The sequence below is a fragment of the Bombina bombina genome, chromosome 8, assembly GCF_027579735.1.
Source record: "Bombina bombina isolate aBomBom1 chromosome 8, aBomBom1.pri, whole genome shotgun sequence".
Lineage (NCBI taxonomy): Eukaryota > Metazoa > Chordata > Amphibia > Anura > Bombinatoridae > Bombina > Bombina bombina.
The window spans coordinates 287,461,079-287,478,158 of record NC_069506.1 but is presented as its reverse complement, the minus strand read 5'-3'; the positions used below and the strand labels follow the sequence as shown (position 1 = coordinate 287,478,158).

The window sequence follows — 17,080 nt, the reverse complement described above, 5'->3', positions numbered from 1 at the left end:
TTATGTGTGATCAGTCCACGGGTCATCATTACTTCTGGGATATAACTCCTCCCCAACAGGAAATGCAAGAGGATTCACCCAGCAGAGCTGCATATAGCTCCTCCCCTCTACGTCAGTCCCAGTCATTCTCTTGCACCCAACGACTAGATAGGATGTGTGAGAGGACTATGGTGATTATTCTTAGTTTTTATGACTTCAATCAAAAGTTTGTTATTTTAAAATAGCACCGGAGCGTGTTATTACTTCTCTGGCAGAGTTTGAGGAAGAATCTGTCAGAGTTTTTTACTATGATTTTAACCGGAGTAGTTAAGATCATATTGCTGTTCTCGGCCATCTGAGGGAGGTAAAGGCTTCAGATCAGGGGACAGCGGGCAGATGAATCTGCATTGAGGTATGTAGCAGTTTTTATTTTCTGAATGGAATTGATGAGAAAATCCTGCCATACCGTTAAAATGACATGTATGTATACTCTTCAGTATTCTGGGGATGGTATTTCACCGGAACTACTCTGTTAAAGGTCACTAATCCTTTTTAATAACTATTTATCATGTTAAACGTTTTTGCTGGAATGTAGAATCGTTTACATTGCTGAGGTACTGTGTGAATAAATATTTGGGCATTATTTTCCACTTGGCAGTTTTTTTGCTTTAATTGTGACAGTTTCGTTTCTCTTCACTGCTGTGTGGGAGAGGGAGGGGCCGTTTTTGGCGCTCTTTGCTACGCATCAAAAAATACCAGTCAGTTACTTTTATTTTTCCTGCATGATCCGGTTCATCTCTGATAGATCTCAGGGGTCTTCAAACTTCTTTGAAGGGAGGTAAATTCTCTCAGCAGAGCTGTGAGAATTCTTATAGTGACTGTGAATAAAAACGTTGCTTTGTATTTTTTATGTCAAATTTAATTATTGTTATTTTACTAATGGGAACAAACCTTTGCTAAAAGTTTTGTTATTTTAAAATTTGATGCTATAACTGTTTTTCAGTTCATTATTTCAACTGTCATTTAATCGTTAGTACCTCTTTGAGGCACAGTACGTTTTTTTGCTAAAAAAGATTATAACCAAGTTGTAAGTTTTTTTGCTAGTGTGTTAAACATGTCTGACTCAGAGGAAGATATCTGTGTCATTTGTTCCAATGCCAAGGTGGAGCCCAATAGAAATTTATGTACTAACTGTATTGATGCTACTTTAAATAAAAGTCAATCTGTACAATGTGAACAAATTTCACCAAACAGCGAGGGGAGAGTTATGCCGACTAACTCGCCTCACGCGGCAGTACCTGCATCTCCCGCCCGGGAGGTGCGTGATATTTTGGCGCCTAGTACATCTGGGCGGCCATTACAGATAACATTACAAGATATGGCTACTGTTATGACTGAAGTTTTGTCTAAATTACCAGAACTAAGAGGCAAGCGTGATCACTCTGGGGTGAGAACAGAGTGCGCTGACAATGCTAGGGCCATGTCTGATACTGCGTCACAGCTCGCAGAGCATGAGGACGGAGAGCTTCATTCTGTGGGTGACGGTTCTGATCCAAACAGATTGGACTCAGATATTTCAAATTTTAAATTTAAATTGGAGAACCTCCGTGTATTACTAGGGGAGGTCTTAGCAGCTCTCAACGATTGTAACACCGTTGCAATACCAGAGAAACTGTGTAGGTTGGATAAATACTTTGCGGTACCGGCGAGTACTGACGTTTTTCCTATACCTAAGAGACTAACTGAAATTGTTACTAAGGAGTGGGATAGACCCGGTGTGCCGTTCTCACCCCCTCCAATATTTAGAAAGATGTTTCCAATAGACGCCACCACTCGGGACTTATGGCAAACGGTCCCCAAGGTGGAGGGAGCAGTTTCTACTTTAGCTAAGCGTACCACTATCCCGGTGGAGGATAGCTGTGCTTTCTCAGATCCAATGGATAAAAAATTAGAGGGTTACCTTAAGAAAATGTTTGTTCAACAAGGTTTTATATTACAACCCCTTGCATGTATCGCGCCGATTACGGCTGCGGCAGCATTTTGGATTGAGTCGCTTGAAGAGAACCTTAGTTCATCTACGCTAGACGACATTACGGACAGGCTTAGAGTCCTTAAACTAGCTAATTCCTTCATTTCGGAGGCCGTAGTACATTTAACCAAACTTACGGCTAAGAACTCAGGATTCGCCATACAGGCACGTAGGGCGCTGTGGCTAAAATCCTGGTCAGCTGATGTTACTTCTAAGTCCAAATTACTTAATATACCTTTCAAGGGGCAGTCTTTATTTGGGCCCGGTTTGAAAGAGATTATCGCTGACATTACAGGAGGTAAGGGCCACGCCCTACCTCAAGACAAAGCCAAAGCTAAGGCTAGACAGTCTAATTTTCGTCCCTTTCGGAACTTCAAAACAGGAGCAGCATCAACCTCCACTGCACCAAAACAGGAAGGAGCTGTTGCTCGTTACAGGCAAGGCTGGAAGCCTAACCAGTCCTGGAACAAGAGCAAGCAGGCCAGGAAACCTGCTGCTGCCCCAAAGACAGCATGAACCGAGAGCCCCCGATCCGGGACCGGATCTAGTGGGGGGCAGACTCTCTCTCTTCGCCCAGGCCTGGGCAAGAGATGTTCAGGATCCCTGGGCACTAGAGATCATATCTCAGGGATACCTTCTAGACTTCAAATTATCTCCCCCAAGAGGGAGATTTCATCTGTCAAGGTTGTCAACAAACCAGATAAAGAAAGAAGCGTTTCTACGCTGCGTACAAGATCTGTTAATAATGGGAGTGATCCATCCGGTTCCGCGGTCGGAACAAGGACAAGGGTTCTACTCAAACCTGTTTGTGGTTCCCAAAAAAGAGGGAACTTTCAGGCCAATCTTAGATTTAAAGATTCTAAACAAATTCCTAAGAGTTCCATCGTTCAAAATGGAAACTATTCGGACAATCTTACCCATGATCCAAGAGGGTCAGTACATGACCACAGTGGATTTAAAGGATGCTTACCTTCACATACCGATCCACAAAGATCATCACCGGTATCTAAGGTTTGCCTTCTTAGACAGGCACTACCAGTTTGTAGCTCTTCCATTCGGATTGGCTACGGCTCCAAGAATCTTCACAAAGGTTCTGGGTGCCCTTCTGGCGGTACTAAGACCGCGAGGGATTTCGGTAGCTCCATACCTAGACGACATTCTAATACAAGCTTCAAGCTTTCAAACTGCCAAGTCTCATACAGAGTTAGTTCTGGCATTTCTAAGGTCGCATGGATGGAAAGTGAACGAAAAGAAGAGTTCTCTTTTTCCTCTCACAAGAGTTCCATTCTTGGGGACTCTTATAGATTCTGTAGAAATGAAGATTTACCTGACAGAGGACAGGTTAACAAAGCTTCAAAATGCATGCCGTGTCCTTCATTCCATTCAACACCCGTCAGTAGCTCAATGCATGGAGGTGATCGGCTTAATGGTAGCGGCAATGGACATAGTACCTTTTGCACGCCTACACCTCAGACCTCTGCAATTATGCATGCTAAGTCAGTGGAATGGGGATTACTCAGATTTGTCCCCTACTCTGAATCTGAATCAAGAGACCAGAAATTCTCTTCTATGGTGGCTTCATCGGCCACACCTGTCCAGGGGGATGCCATTCAGCAGGCCAGACTGGACAATTGTAACAACAGACGCCAGCCTACTAGGTTGGGGCGCTGTCTGGAATTCTCTGAAGGCTCAGGGACTATGGAATCAGGAGGAGAGTCTCCTTCCAATAAACATTCTGGAATTGAGAGCAGTTCTCAATGCCCTTCTAGCTTGGCCCCAATTAACAACTCGGGGGTTCATCAGGTTTCAGTCGGACAACATCACGACTGTAGCTTACATCAACCATCAGGGAGGGACAAGAAGCTCCCTAGCAATGGTGGAAGTATCAAAGATAATTCGCTGGGCAGAGTCTCACTCTTGCCACCTGTCAGCAATCCACATCCCGGGAGTGGAGAACTGGGAGGCGGATTTCTTGAGTCGCCAGACTTTTCATCCGGGGGAGTGGGAACTTCATCCGGAGGTCTTTGCCCAAATACTTCGACGTTGGGGCAAACCAGAGATAGATCTCATGGCGTCTCGCCAGAACGCCAAACTTCCTCGCTACGGGTCCAGATCCAGGGATCCGGGAGCGGTTCTGATAGATGCTTTGACAGCACCTTGGAACTTCGGGATGGCTTATGTGTTTCCACCCTTTCCGCTGCTTCCTCGATTGATTGCCAAAATCAAGCAGGAGAGAGCATCAGTGATTCTAATAGCGCCTGCATGGCCACGCAGGACTTGGTATGCAGATCTAGTGGACATGTCATCCTGTCCGCCTTGGTCTCTACCTCTAAGACAGGACCTTCTGATACAGGGTCCATTCAAACATCAAAATCTAACTTCTCTGAAGCTGACTGCTTGGAAATTGAACGTTTGATTTTATCAAAACGTGGTTTTTCTGAGTCGGTTATTGATACCCTGATACAGGCTAGGAAGCCTGTTACCAGAAAGATTTACCATAAAATATGGCGTAAATACCTATACTGGTGCGAATCCAAACATTACTCATGGAGTAAGGTTAGGATCTCTAGGATATTGTCCTTTCTACAAGAAGGGTTAGAAAAGGGTTTATCAGCTAGTTCATTAAAGGGACAGATTTCAGCTCTGTCCATCTTGTTACACAGGCGTCTGTCAGAAAATCCAGACGTCCAGGCTTTTTGTCAGGCTTTAGCTAGGATCAAGCCTGTGTTTAAAGCTGTTGCTCCGCCATGGAGTTTAAACTTAGTTCTTAACGTTTTACAGGGTGTTCCATTTGAACCCCTTCATTCCATTGATATAAAATTGTTATCTTGGAAAGTTCTGTTTTTAATGGCTATTTCCTCGGCTCGAAGAGTCTCTGAGTTATCAGCCTTACATTGTGATTCTCCTTATCTGATTTTTCACTCAGACAAGGTAGTTCTGCGTACTAAACCTGGGTTCTTACCTAAGGTGGTCACTAACAGGAATATCAATCAAGAGATTGTTGTTCCATCCTTGTGTCCAAATCCTTCTTCAAAGAAGGAACGTCTTCTACACAATCTGGATGTAGTTCGTGCCCTCAAGTTCTACTTGCAGGCAACTAAAGATTTTCGCCAAACTTCTTCCCTGTTTGTCGTTTATTCTGGACAGAGGAGAGGTCAAAAAGCTTCTGCTACCTCTCTCTCTTTTTGGCTTCGTAGCATAATACGTTTAGCCTATGAGACTGCTGGTCAGCAGCCTCCTGAAAGAATTACAGCTCACTCCACTAGAGCTGTGGCTTCCACTTGGGCCTTTAAGAATGAGGCCTCTGTTGAACAGATTTGCAAGGCTGCAACTTGGTCTTCGCTTCATACTTTTTCCAAATTTTACAAATTTGACACTTTTGCTTCTTCGGAGGCTATTTTTGGGAGAAAGGTTCTTCAGGCAGTGGTTCCTTCTATATAATGAGCCTGCCTATCCCTCCCGTCATCCGTGTACTTTTGCTTTGGTATTGGTATCCCAGAAGTAATGATGACCCGTGGACTGATCACACATAACAGAAGAAAACATAATTTATGCTTACCTGATAAATTCCTTTCTTCTGTTGTGTGATCAGTCCACGGCCCGCCCTGTTTTAAGGCAGGTAAATATCTTTTAAATTATATTCCAGTCACCACTTCACCCTTGGTTACTCCTTTCTCGTTGATTCTTGGTCGAATGACTGGGACTGACGTAGAGGGGAGGAGCTATATGCAGCTCTGCTGGGTGAATCCTCTTGCATTTCCTGTTGGGGAGGAGTTATATCCCAGAAGTAATGATGACCCGTGGACTGATCACACAACAGAAGAAAGGAATTTATCAGGTAAGCATAAATTATGTTTTTCAATACCCCTTATCCACTCATTTTAACACTATTGTGTTGTTTTATACATTTTTGTTTTTAATAAATACATTATTTTATTCTACAAAAAACTATCTTATTGAGTGGACACATCTTATCTACCTGCCTTTCATTGACTAACAAATGAGAGATAACTTTCTGGAATTGACATTTTTCCTGATACACAGTTGATCTGGAAGTTCTGGGGTGAGCTGACACACCTCTCCAAAAATTGCCAGCTTGTTCCTACCAGCACATTGGCGTGCTCATCTGAAATGTGAGTACCCGTTGGGGAATTTATCAGTGTTTGTAATTATACCCTGGATGATCTGCACATGTAGTGCCTGCTTTTTCTTGTTCCACCTTCTCCAGTAATCCAGCACAAAGAAACTGCCTTTGATTGTGGGTGAGCTGTCACACCTGTGTAAATCTGCAGCCTGCTACTACCAGCACATTAGTGTGCTTCTGGAGTTTGTGAGTACACATTTGGCTTGTTTATGATATGAAACTACATATATCTTGACGATACTGCACATGAGGCGCCCCTCTGTTCTTTTTCACCTTCTATAGGAGCTAGTTAGGAGCCAAGCAAGGGTTGTATATAAGAGATACATAGAATACATGGAGACCAGATCTTGACAAATGTATATCATGTAGTAGCCAGTTAGGAGCCAAGTAAGGGTTTGTATATAAGAGATACATAGAATACAGGGATTGTTTAAAAGGCATTTTTTACCTTGGGAACTGTGTAAATTGAAATGTGCACAAACATTGTTCCAATATACTTCCATTAGCAAAAATGCTTCTAAAGTTATTACTGTTTTTCAGCAGCATACTCACATATGCTGTGAGGGCTGTGCATCAGTATTCAAACACGACACCTTCTTAGAGAGCCCGCAGTGGCTTATATGACACTCATTAAAGGACCATTAAACTTGACATTTCAACAATGCATAACATGAAACATTAATGCAATATACATTCATTATTTATTTTGCAAGCTTTTGTTGTAAAATAAATCTAAAAATGTGTTTGTTTCATTTTCTCCCAGGGAGACTTGGTGTAATACTTTAAGGCAATTTATGAGAGCTTTTGTTTACTTCCCCTCCCTCCCTAAGCTTCTTTGGTGTCACATGCTTTTAAAAGGTGAATTATCAGTTTTGCATCAACAATCATGATAGGCAAATCATTCTTTCTTTCCTATGACATGGAGAGTCCACAATGTCATTCCAATTACTAGTGGGATTTTCAACTCCTGGCCAGCAGGAGGAGACAAGGAGTACCCAAGCAAAGCTGTTAAAGGGACACTGTACCCAAAAATTTTCTTTCATGATTCAGATTGAGCATAAAATTTTAAGCAACTTTCTAATTTACTCCTATTATCAAATTTGCTTAATTCTCTTGGTATCTTTATTTAAAATGCAAGAATGTAAGTTTAGATGCCGGCCCATTTTTGGTGAACAACCTGGGTTGTCCTTGCTGATTGGTGAATAAATTCATCCACCAATAAAAAATTGCTGTCCAGAGTACTTACCCCAAAAAAGCATAGATGCCTTCTTTTTCAAATAAAGATAGCAAGAGAACAAAGAAAAATTGATAATAGGAGTAAATTAGAAAGTTGCTTAAAATTGCATGCTCTTTCTGAATTACAAAACAAAATTTTTGGGTACAGTGTCCCTTTAAGTCTAACTTCCCTTACCCATAATCCCCAGTCATTCTCTTTGCCTCTGTCAATGGAGGTTGTGCCAAGTTGGTTCAGGACAAGAAGAACAGACCTAGAGGTCGCCAGACTTATAATTTTCGTTCCTTTTGTAACTTTAAGGGACAAAAGTCTTCATCCTCCTCTTCCAAACCGGACCAATCCAGATCCACTTGGAAATCCAACCAGCCCTAGAACAAAGGAAAACGGAACAAGAAGCCTTCTGCTGACTCTAAATCAGCATGAAGGTTCTGCCCCCGATTCCAGTGTGGATCAGGTAGGGGGCAGGCTTTTTCTTTTTCGTTAAGCCTGGATACGCGATGTTCCAAATTCTTGGGCGGTGGACATATTATCCCAGGGCTACAGAAATGGGATTCAAGTCTTGCCCTCCAAGGGGCAGATTTCTTTTGTCAAGACTATCCTCAAACCACATAAAGAAGGAGGCCTTCTTAAGAGGTGTAAAGGACCTATACTCCCTGGGAGTTATTGTTCCAGCCCCCCTAAGAGAACAGGGTCTAGGTTTTTTCTCAAATCTATTTGTGGTTCCCAAAAAGGAGGGAACTTTTTGTCCCATTCTAGACCTCAAGTGTCTCAACAAATTCCTCAGGGTTCCATCCTTCAAAATGGAAACTATGCGTTCCATTCTTTCTTTGGTACAGGAAGGTCAGTTTATGACAACCATAGACCTAAAGAACGCATACCTTCATGTTCCCATTCACAGGGAACACCATCAGTATCTGAGGTTTGCCTTTCTGGACAAGCACTTCCAATTTGTTGCTCTTCCATTCAGCCTGGCCACGGCCCCCAGAATATGCTTTTGGCAGTGATAAGATTACAGAATTGCTGTGGCGCCTTACCTAGACAACATCTTAGTCTTAGTCATCTGGAGTGCTGTTTGGGGTCTTTTAAAGGTTCAGGGCCTGTGGTCTCGGTAAGAGTCCTCTCTTCCCATAAACATCTTGGAGTTGAGGCTATCTTCAATGCCCTATCAGCATGGCCTCAACTGTCTTTAGTCCAGTTTATCATATTCCAGTCGGACAACATCACCTCAGTGGCTTACATCAACCACCAGGGAGGGAGGCAGAGTTCCTTAGCCATGAAGGAAGTGACTCGCATTCTGCAGTGGGCGAAAGCCCACGATTGTCTCCTATCTGCCATCCCATCCACATTCCAGGAGTGGACAACTGGGAGGCGGATTTTCTGAGCAGAGAGTTTTTTCATCCCAGGGAGTGGGCTTTCCATCCGGAAGGGTTCTCTTAGATAACCCACCAGTGGGAGGTTCCAGAGTTAGATCTGATGGCGTCCCGCCAAAACGCCAAGGTTACAAAGTACAGCTCAAGGTCAAGAGATCCTCAGGCTGTTCTGATAGCTGCTCTAGCGGTTCCTTGGAGGTTTTCTCTGGCATATCTATTTCCTCCGTTTGCTCTCCTTCCACGAGTCATAGCTCATATCAAGCAGGAGAGTGCATCAGTGATCCTAATAGCTCCTTCATCGCCTCACAGGATCTGGTTCGCGGATCTAGTAAGGATGTCGTCTCTACCTCCTTGGAGGTTACCTCAGAGGAAGGACCTTTTACTTCAAGGTCCTTTCCTCCATCCAAACCAAGATTCTCCGAAGCTGACTGCTTGGAGATTGAACGCCTAATTCTGTCTAGACGTGGTTTTTCTGAAGCAGTCATTGAAACTATGATTCAGGCTCGGAAATCTGTTACTCGTAAGATTTACCGTAAGATATGGCGTAAATATCTTTATTATTGTGAATCTAAGGGGTTTTCCTGGAGCCGGGTGAGGATTCCCCAGATTTTGTCTTTTCTTTAGGATGGCCAGAAGAAGAGTTTATCGGTCAGTACTCTAAAGGGTCAGATCTCTGTTTTATCTATCCTTTTGCACAAATATCTGGCAGATTTACCAGATGTTCAAGCCTTAGTACAGGCCCTGGTTAGAATCCGGCCTGTGTTTAAGCCTGTTGCTCCCTCGTGGAGCCTTGATCTAGTTCTTAAAGTTTTGCAGCAGGCTCCGTCTGAGCCGATGCATGTGGTTGATATACAATTGTTATCCTGGGAGGTTTTGTTTCTTGTTGCTATTTCTTCCACTCGCAGAATGTCTCAGCTTTTTGCTCTGCAGTGTGATTTCCCGTACCTTATTTTTTATTCTGATAAGGTGGTCCTTCATACTAATTTGGGGTTTCTCCCTAAGGTGGTGGTGGATCGAAACATTAATCAGGAAATTGTTGTTACTTCTTTTTGTCCTAATCCTTATTCTCAAAAGGAACGTCTTTTGCATAACTTGGATGTTGTGCGGGCTCTAAAATTTTACTAACAAGCTACTAAAGATTTTCAGCAATCTTCTGCCCTATTTGTTGTTTTCTCGGGAAAGCATAAGGGTCCTCTTACTGGGCTTTCAAAAATGAAGCTTCTGTGGAACAGATTTGCAAGGCAGCAACATGGTCCACTCTGCAAACTTTTTCCAAATTCTACAAATTTGATACTTTTGCCTTGGCCGAGACTTCTTTTGGGAGAAAGATTCTTCAAGTGCCTTCTATTTAGGTCCTCCTGCCTTTTTCTCCCTCCCTTTTCATTCCATGTCCCCTAGCTTGGGTATTGGTTCCCACTAGTAATTGGAATAACGTTGTGGACTCTCCATGTCATAGGAAAGAAAACAAAATTTATGCTTACCTGATAAATCTCTTTCTTTCCAGACATGGAGAGTCCACGACCCAGCCCTCTTTTTCATTATTTCGGCAGGTTTTTTTTAGTAAACCTCAGGCACCTTTTCACCCTTGTGTTTCTTTTTTTTTCCATTTTCCTTCGGCTGAATGACTGGGGATTATGGGTAAGGAAAGTTACACTTAACAGCTTTGCTGGGGTGCTCTTTGCCTCTTCCTGCTGGCCAGGAGTTGAAAATCCAAATAGTTATTGGAATGACGTTGTGAACTCTTTATGTCCGAAAAAAAGACATTTATCAGGTAAGCATACATTTTGTTTTTTAATAGTAATTAAGTTGAATCAGTGCTAAATTTACTTAAAGGGCCATAATACCCAAATGTTTAAACACTTGAAAGTGATGCAGCATAGCTGTAAAAAGCTGTCTAGAAAATATCACCTGAACATCTCTATGTAAAAAAGAAAGATATTTTACCTCAAAAGTTCCTCAGTAGCCACCTCCCATTGTAAAGGATTTCTAAGCAGCATTTTAGTGTGTGTGTCCTAGGACAGCAGAAGGGATGAGCATTGTGCACTCTCATATTTTTTCACCAATCAGGTAAAGGAAGCTTACTATGAAATCTCATGAGAGTTAAGTCAAATCTCATGAGATCACAGTAAGAGTTCATGACCTCAGCACTGCTTTTGCTGATTGGCTGCTGTTTATTTCTTCATTTTTTTTTTATTTTTTTACCTGCAGCTGGGAGCAGCTGAGTATAACTTTTTACACAGAACTTACTTTGCTGAGCTGAGGAGATTGTGAGGTCAAATATCTTCCTTTTTTACATAGAGATGCTCAGGTGATATTTTTCCTGTCAGCTTTTTACAGTTATACTGCATAAGTGATTTAGCATATGAGTATTATGTCCCTTTAAGGGAATACAAGAGTGCAGACTATCCTAGTCTGTACATGCGCAAACAGAGCTATATCTATAGTTTTTTTGTTCTGGGGAACAGGGAAGTCAGTGAATAGAATAAACATAAAACAATATACTTATTTGACAAAATAAAGCTGCAGTTTTCATTGCAAAATTATTCTTATATAAGAAGGTTTATATATTCACTGGCACAATACACACTACCACTAGCTCTCTAAGCTTGAATACTGGTGCTCAGGCCTTCACAGCATATGTGTGTATGCCGCTGAAAAAGAATACTAGAAGCTTTTTTCTAATGAAAGTCAATTGCAAAAATGCTTTTATTTAAAATTGAAATGTGCCCCTTTATATTCCTTTAGGGAGTTCACTTACATGCTTTATGTTAAGGAGAAACATTACAATATAATGCTAAGTAAAATAGACTGATGATTTCTCTCCATGCTGACAAGTTTTTGAGAATTGGGACCAAAGCTTATTACATGTCATTATAGGTAGCGCTTATTTAAAGCATTTAATGGATCATGAGTAATTAATTTTTTAAAACAGATTAACCAGTTACTGTAAATAACTTTAACCTCTTGGTTATTAGGAACGTTGCTGCGAACGAGTTTAATCATACAATAAAAATGACTAATTAATTGTTCAAGGCTTTAATCACACTATTTTTTTTTTGTTTTTCAAGGTGTCCATTCTGGTAAAGACTTTGTGCCCCAAAAAGACTTTCGCTTGTTATTTGTGAATTTGGATTTCTGTAACTTGTACGGAAGCTAAAGATTTGCTAAATGATCTGCTCATTTTGGGGCGACGAGGCATTTCATACATGCAGAGGTCTACAGCAAGCTGTATTCACCACACCAGTTTCTGGTGCCGTCTGCGCACCATTGGGCTGTATATATTGTACTGTGTCCGTTCTGTCATCATGCCTACAAACAAAAACTAAACTCCTCCCATCAGTGTAATATGAAAACTTAAGATTGGTCAGAAGATGACGAGAGCATTGAAGATTTACAGCTTTATATTCCAAGAGACAACTTTAAACAGACAAGGAAACCTTATGTAGCTGTGAAATATTCTGATTGTTAAATAAATTGTATATGTAATATAAATGGTCACCTTGCATTGTATTTGTTTGTTAAATGAAGAAAAAAACATTTCTTGATAATGAAAGTGTCAAATGGTTCTTATCCCCTTGGCTGACAAAGAGGGGCGCTTTACATTCATTGCTATGCAAATCTCTGCAGCACTATTTGATAGTCAAGGGGCTAATTTTGATTGATATTCTAAGACTGTATTTCCAGGAGATGTTTTGCTCTAGCATGCAATGGTCAGATTATAAATTATCAGCATATTTCTAGACTGAATTTAACATGTCACTTTTGCATAAGGAATATTTGGTCGTTCTGAACAATTTATTTTCAGATCGATCTGATAATGTAAATTCAGGCACATGACAATGAAATAAAATATACTTCCTTTTGTTTTTTTAAAAATAGTGACAAGCAACACACAGGGCAACAACCAAAGCCTTACAATGGCTGTGCACAATTTAAATACATTGCAAACTGTGTCAATGTGTTAGAAAACATACTTGTTGCATCTGTTTTTCCCACATTAGATTAAAACCTTTATGAATATGTTGGGCACTATCTATAAAACTTCAGACCGCTGCATGCTAAGCCATCTGCCACCTCTGAGGTGATGGATTAGTTTAGAATGTGTAACAAGCCCTGCTATCTCACTATTGGTTGTTTGAGACCAAGGGGTGGGGCTGCAAAAGATATGCCCAATAAAAAAATGCAAGCAGTGAATTCTGCCATGGTAGTTTCAAATGCGGTGGACGGGTTCCATTGGTGTCTGCTGGCTGCTTGCTAATTGGGGGTCCTTTATTTACATTAACAGACCTCAACAGCAACACTGTAATCCATCAAAACAAACATTTCTTTCATACAGCTGGTGAGAGTCATTACCCCAACCCCGCATGCCGATGTCTTGGGGTCACATTTGACTCAGATCTCTCTTTCACTTCACACATCAAGTCTTTGGCCAATTCCTGCCGCCTCCACCTTAAAAACATCTACAAAATTTGCCACTTCCTCACACAAGACACAACTAAGACTTTAATCCACCCCCATCATATTTTCCCACCTTGACTATTGCAACTCCATCTTCTCCAGCCTCCCTAGCTGCCGTCACTGGCTTCCTTCCTCTAATCTGCAAAATAAAACACAAAATCCTGACTTTAACTTTTGAAGCTCTCAATAACACTGCTCCACCTTAAATCTCCAACCTAGTCTCCAGATACTCTCCCTCCCATCCCCTTCACTCTGCTCATGACCTCCTCTTATCCTCTTGTTACCTCCTCACATTCCCGTCTACAGGACTTCTCCAGACTGGCCCCTATTTTGTGGAACTCTGCCTCGCTCCACAAGAGACTCCCCTAGTTTTCAAACTTTCAAGAGATCCTTAAAGAGCTGATTTACAAAACTGAAACTCTTTTCAGGGCCCTTTGTCTCCCATAATTATTGTTACCTTGCATAATAGACCCATGTTTTTAGCTATGCGGAATCTGTTGGTGCTTTACAAATAACTGACAATCGTACTTTTAACCCCTGACTAGTAAACCATAGTGATATATATATATATATATATATATATATATATGTGTGTGTGTGTGTGTGTCAAATAGATGTTCTTTTTATCCCACTCTTATTGAAAGAATACATAATTTATGCTTACCTGATAAATTAATTTCTTTATTAGTGGTAAGGGACCACAAAACACCACCCTGTTTCTTTGGTGTTGGTTTATTTTGCACACATCATTTTCTCCTGCCCCTATTATTTTGCTCTTATTGATTATCCTACCTTTTTTTGCTTTGCTATACGTCATACTAGTTTACCAGTAAAGTGGGAAGGGTTATAGAGAGCTCTTGGGGTTTGGCAATCTTTGCCTCTTCTGAGTGGCAGGGAAGAGTAATTCCCAGGAGTAATAGATCGTGGACTCTAACCACTATGAAAGAAATTGATTTATCACTTAAGCATAAATGATATTTCTTTCTAATGGTTGAGAGTTCACAACCTTACTCTTGATAAATACTTCACCTGACCACCAGGAGAAGTCAGACACCCCTCACAGAACTTTAAAGGGACAGTCTACACCAGAATTTTTATTGTTTAAAAAGATAATCACTTTATTACCCATTCCCTAGTTTTGCATCAAAAACGCAGTTATATAAATACACTTTTCTTTTGTAAAGGTGTATCCAGTCCACGGTTCATCCATTACTTGTGGGATATTCTCCTTCCCAACAGGAAGTTGCAAGAGGACACCCACAGCAGAGCTATCTATATAGCTCCTCCCCTAACTGCCACCCCCAGTCATTCTCTTGCAACTCTCGACAAGAAAGGAAGTATCAAGAGATATGTGGTGACTTAGTGTAGTTTTTACCTTCAATCAAGTGTTTGTTATTTTTAAACGGTACCGGCGTTGTACTGTTTTACTCTCAGGCAGGAATTGGAAGAAGAATCTGCCTGGAGGTTGATGATCTTAGCGGTTTGTAACTAAGGTCCATTGCTGTTCTCACACATAACTGAAGAGTATGGAAAGAAAACTTCAGTTGGGGGGCCGGTTTACAGATCACCTGCTTTGAGGTATGTTCAGTATATTTTTTTCTAGAGAGATAAGGTCTAGAAAATGCTGACAGTGCCTGGTATATTTGAGGTAAGCCTGATACAGTAATTTAACAACGACTGGGATCATGCTTACAAGATAAGGGTAATATTCATGTTAACTCTCATATTACTTAGTGTAAAAACGTTTGCATAACTTAAAGAAAAAATGTTTTTTCTCTGAGGGTGATAAATCTTTATTTGGGGCCTAGTTTTCCACATGGCTTGTTAGATTACTCCTAGGAGTACTTTTTTTAAGGCTCTCTGACATTGAGTGCATGGTGGGAAGGGCCTATTTTCGCACACTTTATGCGCAGTTGATATTCAGACTGAGACATCCAGCTTCCCTAAAGGAGTCCTCTGGCATCTAGGACCACTATTAAGGGCAGGTAGGAGCCACAACAGAGCTGTGGCAGTGTCTTTGACTGTTTTTCAACGGTTTTACCGTTTTTCTAATCCGGTTTGGGGCCTAAGGGGTTAATCATCCATTTGCAAGTGGGTGCAATGCTGCTTTAGTCTCTTATACACACTGTGAAAATTTCGTAGAGTTTACTACTTTTTAACACTGTTTTGCAGTTTATGTGGTAGTTTTTTCTCTTAAAGGCACAGTACCGTTTTTGTTTAATTGCTTTTTCACATTTATTAAAGTGTTTTCTCCAACATTGGTGTGCCCGGTCCACGGCGTCATCCTTACTTGTGGGAATATCTCTTCCCCAACAGGAAATGGCAAAGAGTCCCAGCAAAGCTGGCCATATAGTCCCTCCTAGGCTCCGCCCACCCCAGTCATTCTCTTTGCTGTTGCACAGGCAACATCTCCACGGAGATGGTTAAGAGTATGTGGTGTTTAGTTGTAGTTTTTTTATTCTACTATCAAGAGTTTGTTATTTTAAAATAGTGCTGGTATGTACTATTTACTCTGAAACAGAAAAGGATGAAGATTTCTGTTTGTGAGAGGAATATGATTTTAGCAGACAGTAACTAAAATCGATTGCTGTTTCCACATAGGACTGTTGAGATGAAGTAACTTCAGTTGGGGGAAACAGTTAGCAGACTTTTCTGCTTAAGGTATGACTAGCCATATTTCTAACAAGACTGTGTAATGCTGCAAATCTGTCATTTCCCCTCATGGGGACCGGTAAGCCATTTTTCTTAGTTTCAAACAGAATAACAGGCTTAATATGGGCTATAAAACTGGTAGACACTTTTATGGGCTAAATCGATTGCTTTATTTGAACATTTTATTCATGTTTATGCTGATAATTCACACTTATAAACTTGGGGAACGTTTTTTAACGGCAGGCACTGTGTTAGTCACCTTTTCCAGTCAGGGAGGGCCTTCCCAGTTGTAGGCTGAGCCTCATTTTCGCGCCATTACTGCGCAGTTGTTTTTGAGAGCAAGACATGCAGATGCATGTGTGAGGACCAGAAAGTTGTTGGAAAAGTGTCTAGAAGGCGTCATTTGGTATCGTATTCCCCTCTGGGCTTGGTAAAGTCACAGCAACGGCTGTAGCTGGGACTGTATTGGGGTTAAATTTGTAAACGGCTCCGGTTCCGTTATTTTAAGGGTTAAAGCTCTGTAAATTGGAATGCAATACTATTAAGGCTTTAAGACACTGTGGTGAAATTTTGGTAAATTTTGAACAATTCCTTCATACTTTTTCACATATTCAGTAATAAAATGTGCTCTGTTTAAAATTTAAAGAGACAGTAACGGTTTTGTTTTAAAACGTTTTTTGTGCTTTATTGACAAGTTTAAGTCTGTTTAACATGTCTGTGCCTTCGGATAAGCTATGTTCTATATGTGTGAAAGTCAATGTGTCTCCCCACTCAAAATTGTGTGATAATTGTGCCATAGCGTCCAAACAAAGTAAGGACAGTACTGCCACAGATAATGAAATTGCCCAAGATGATTCCTCAGATGAGGGGAGTAGACATGATACTACATCATCCCCTACTGTGTCTACACCAGTTTTGCCCACGCAGGAGGCCCCTAGTACATCTAGCGCGCCAATGCTTATTACCATGCAACAATTGACGGCTGTAATGGATAACTCCATAGCAAATATTTTATCCAAAATGCCTGCATATCAGAGAAAGCGCGATTGCTCTGTTTTAAACACTGAAGAGCAGGAGGGCGCTGATGATAATTGTTCTGTCATGCCCTCACACCAATCTGAAGTGGCCATGAGGGAGGTTCTGTCAGATGGGGAAATTTCAGATTCAGGAAAAATTTCTCAACAAGCTGAACCTGATGTTGTGACATTTAAATT

The 17,080-nt window shown here is 41.2% G+C and overlaps 1 protein-coding gene across 6 annotated transcripts in view; it reads left to right on the top strand.

Annotated features, from left to right (window-relative positions):
* Positions 1-12,248, top strand: part of MTOR (mechanistic target of rapamycin kinase) — a 531,718-nt gene extending 519,470 nt beyond the window's left edge. For all 6 annotated transcript variants that reach the window (XM_053691448.1, XM_053691447.1, XM_053691446.1 and 3 more), the window contains one exon: positions 11,825-12,248. In XM_053691448.1, the coding sequence (XP_053547423.1) occupies positions 11,825-11,840 (16 nt within the window). In that variant the 3' untranslated portion in view covers positions 11,841-12,248. The remainder of the gene's footprint in view (positions 1-11,824) is intronic.
* The last annotated feature ends 4,832 nt before the right edge of the window (positions 12,249-17,080 follow it).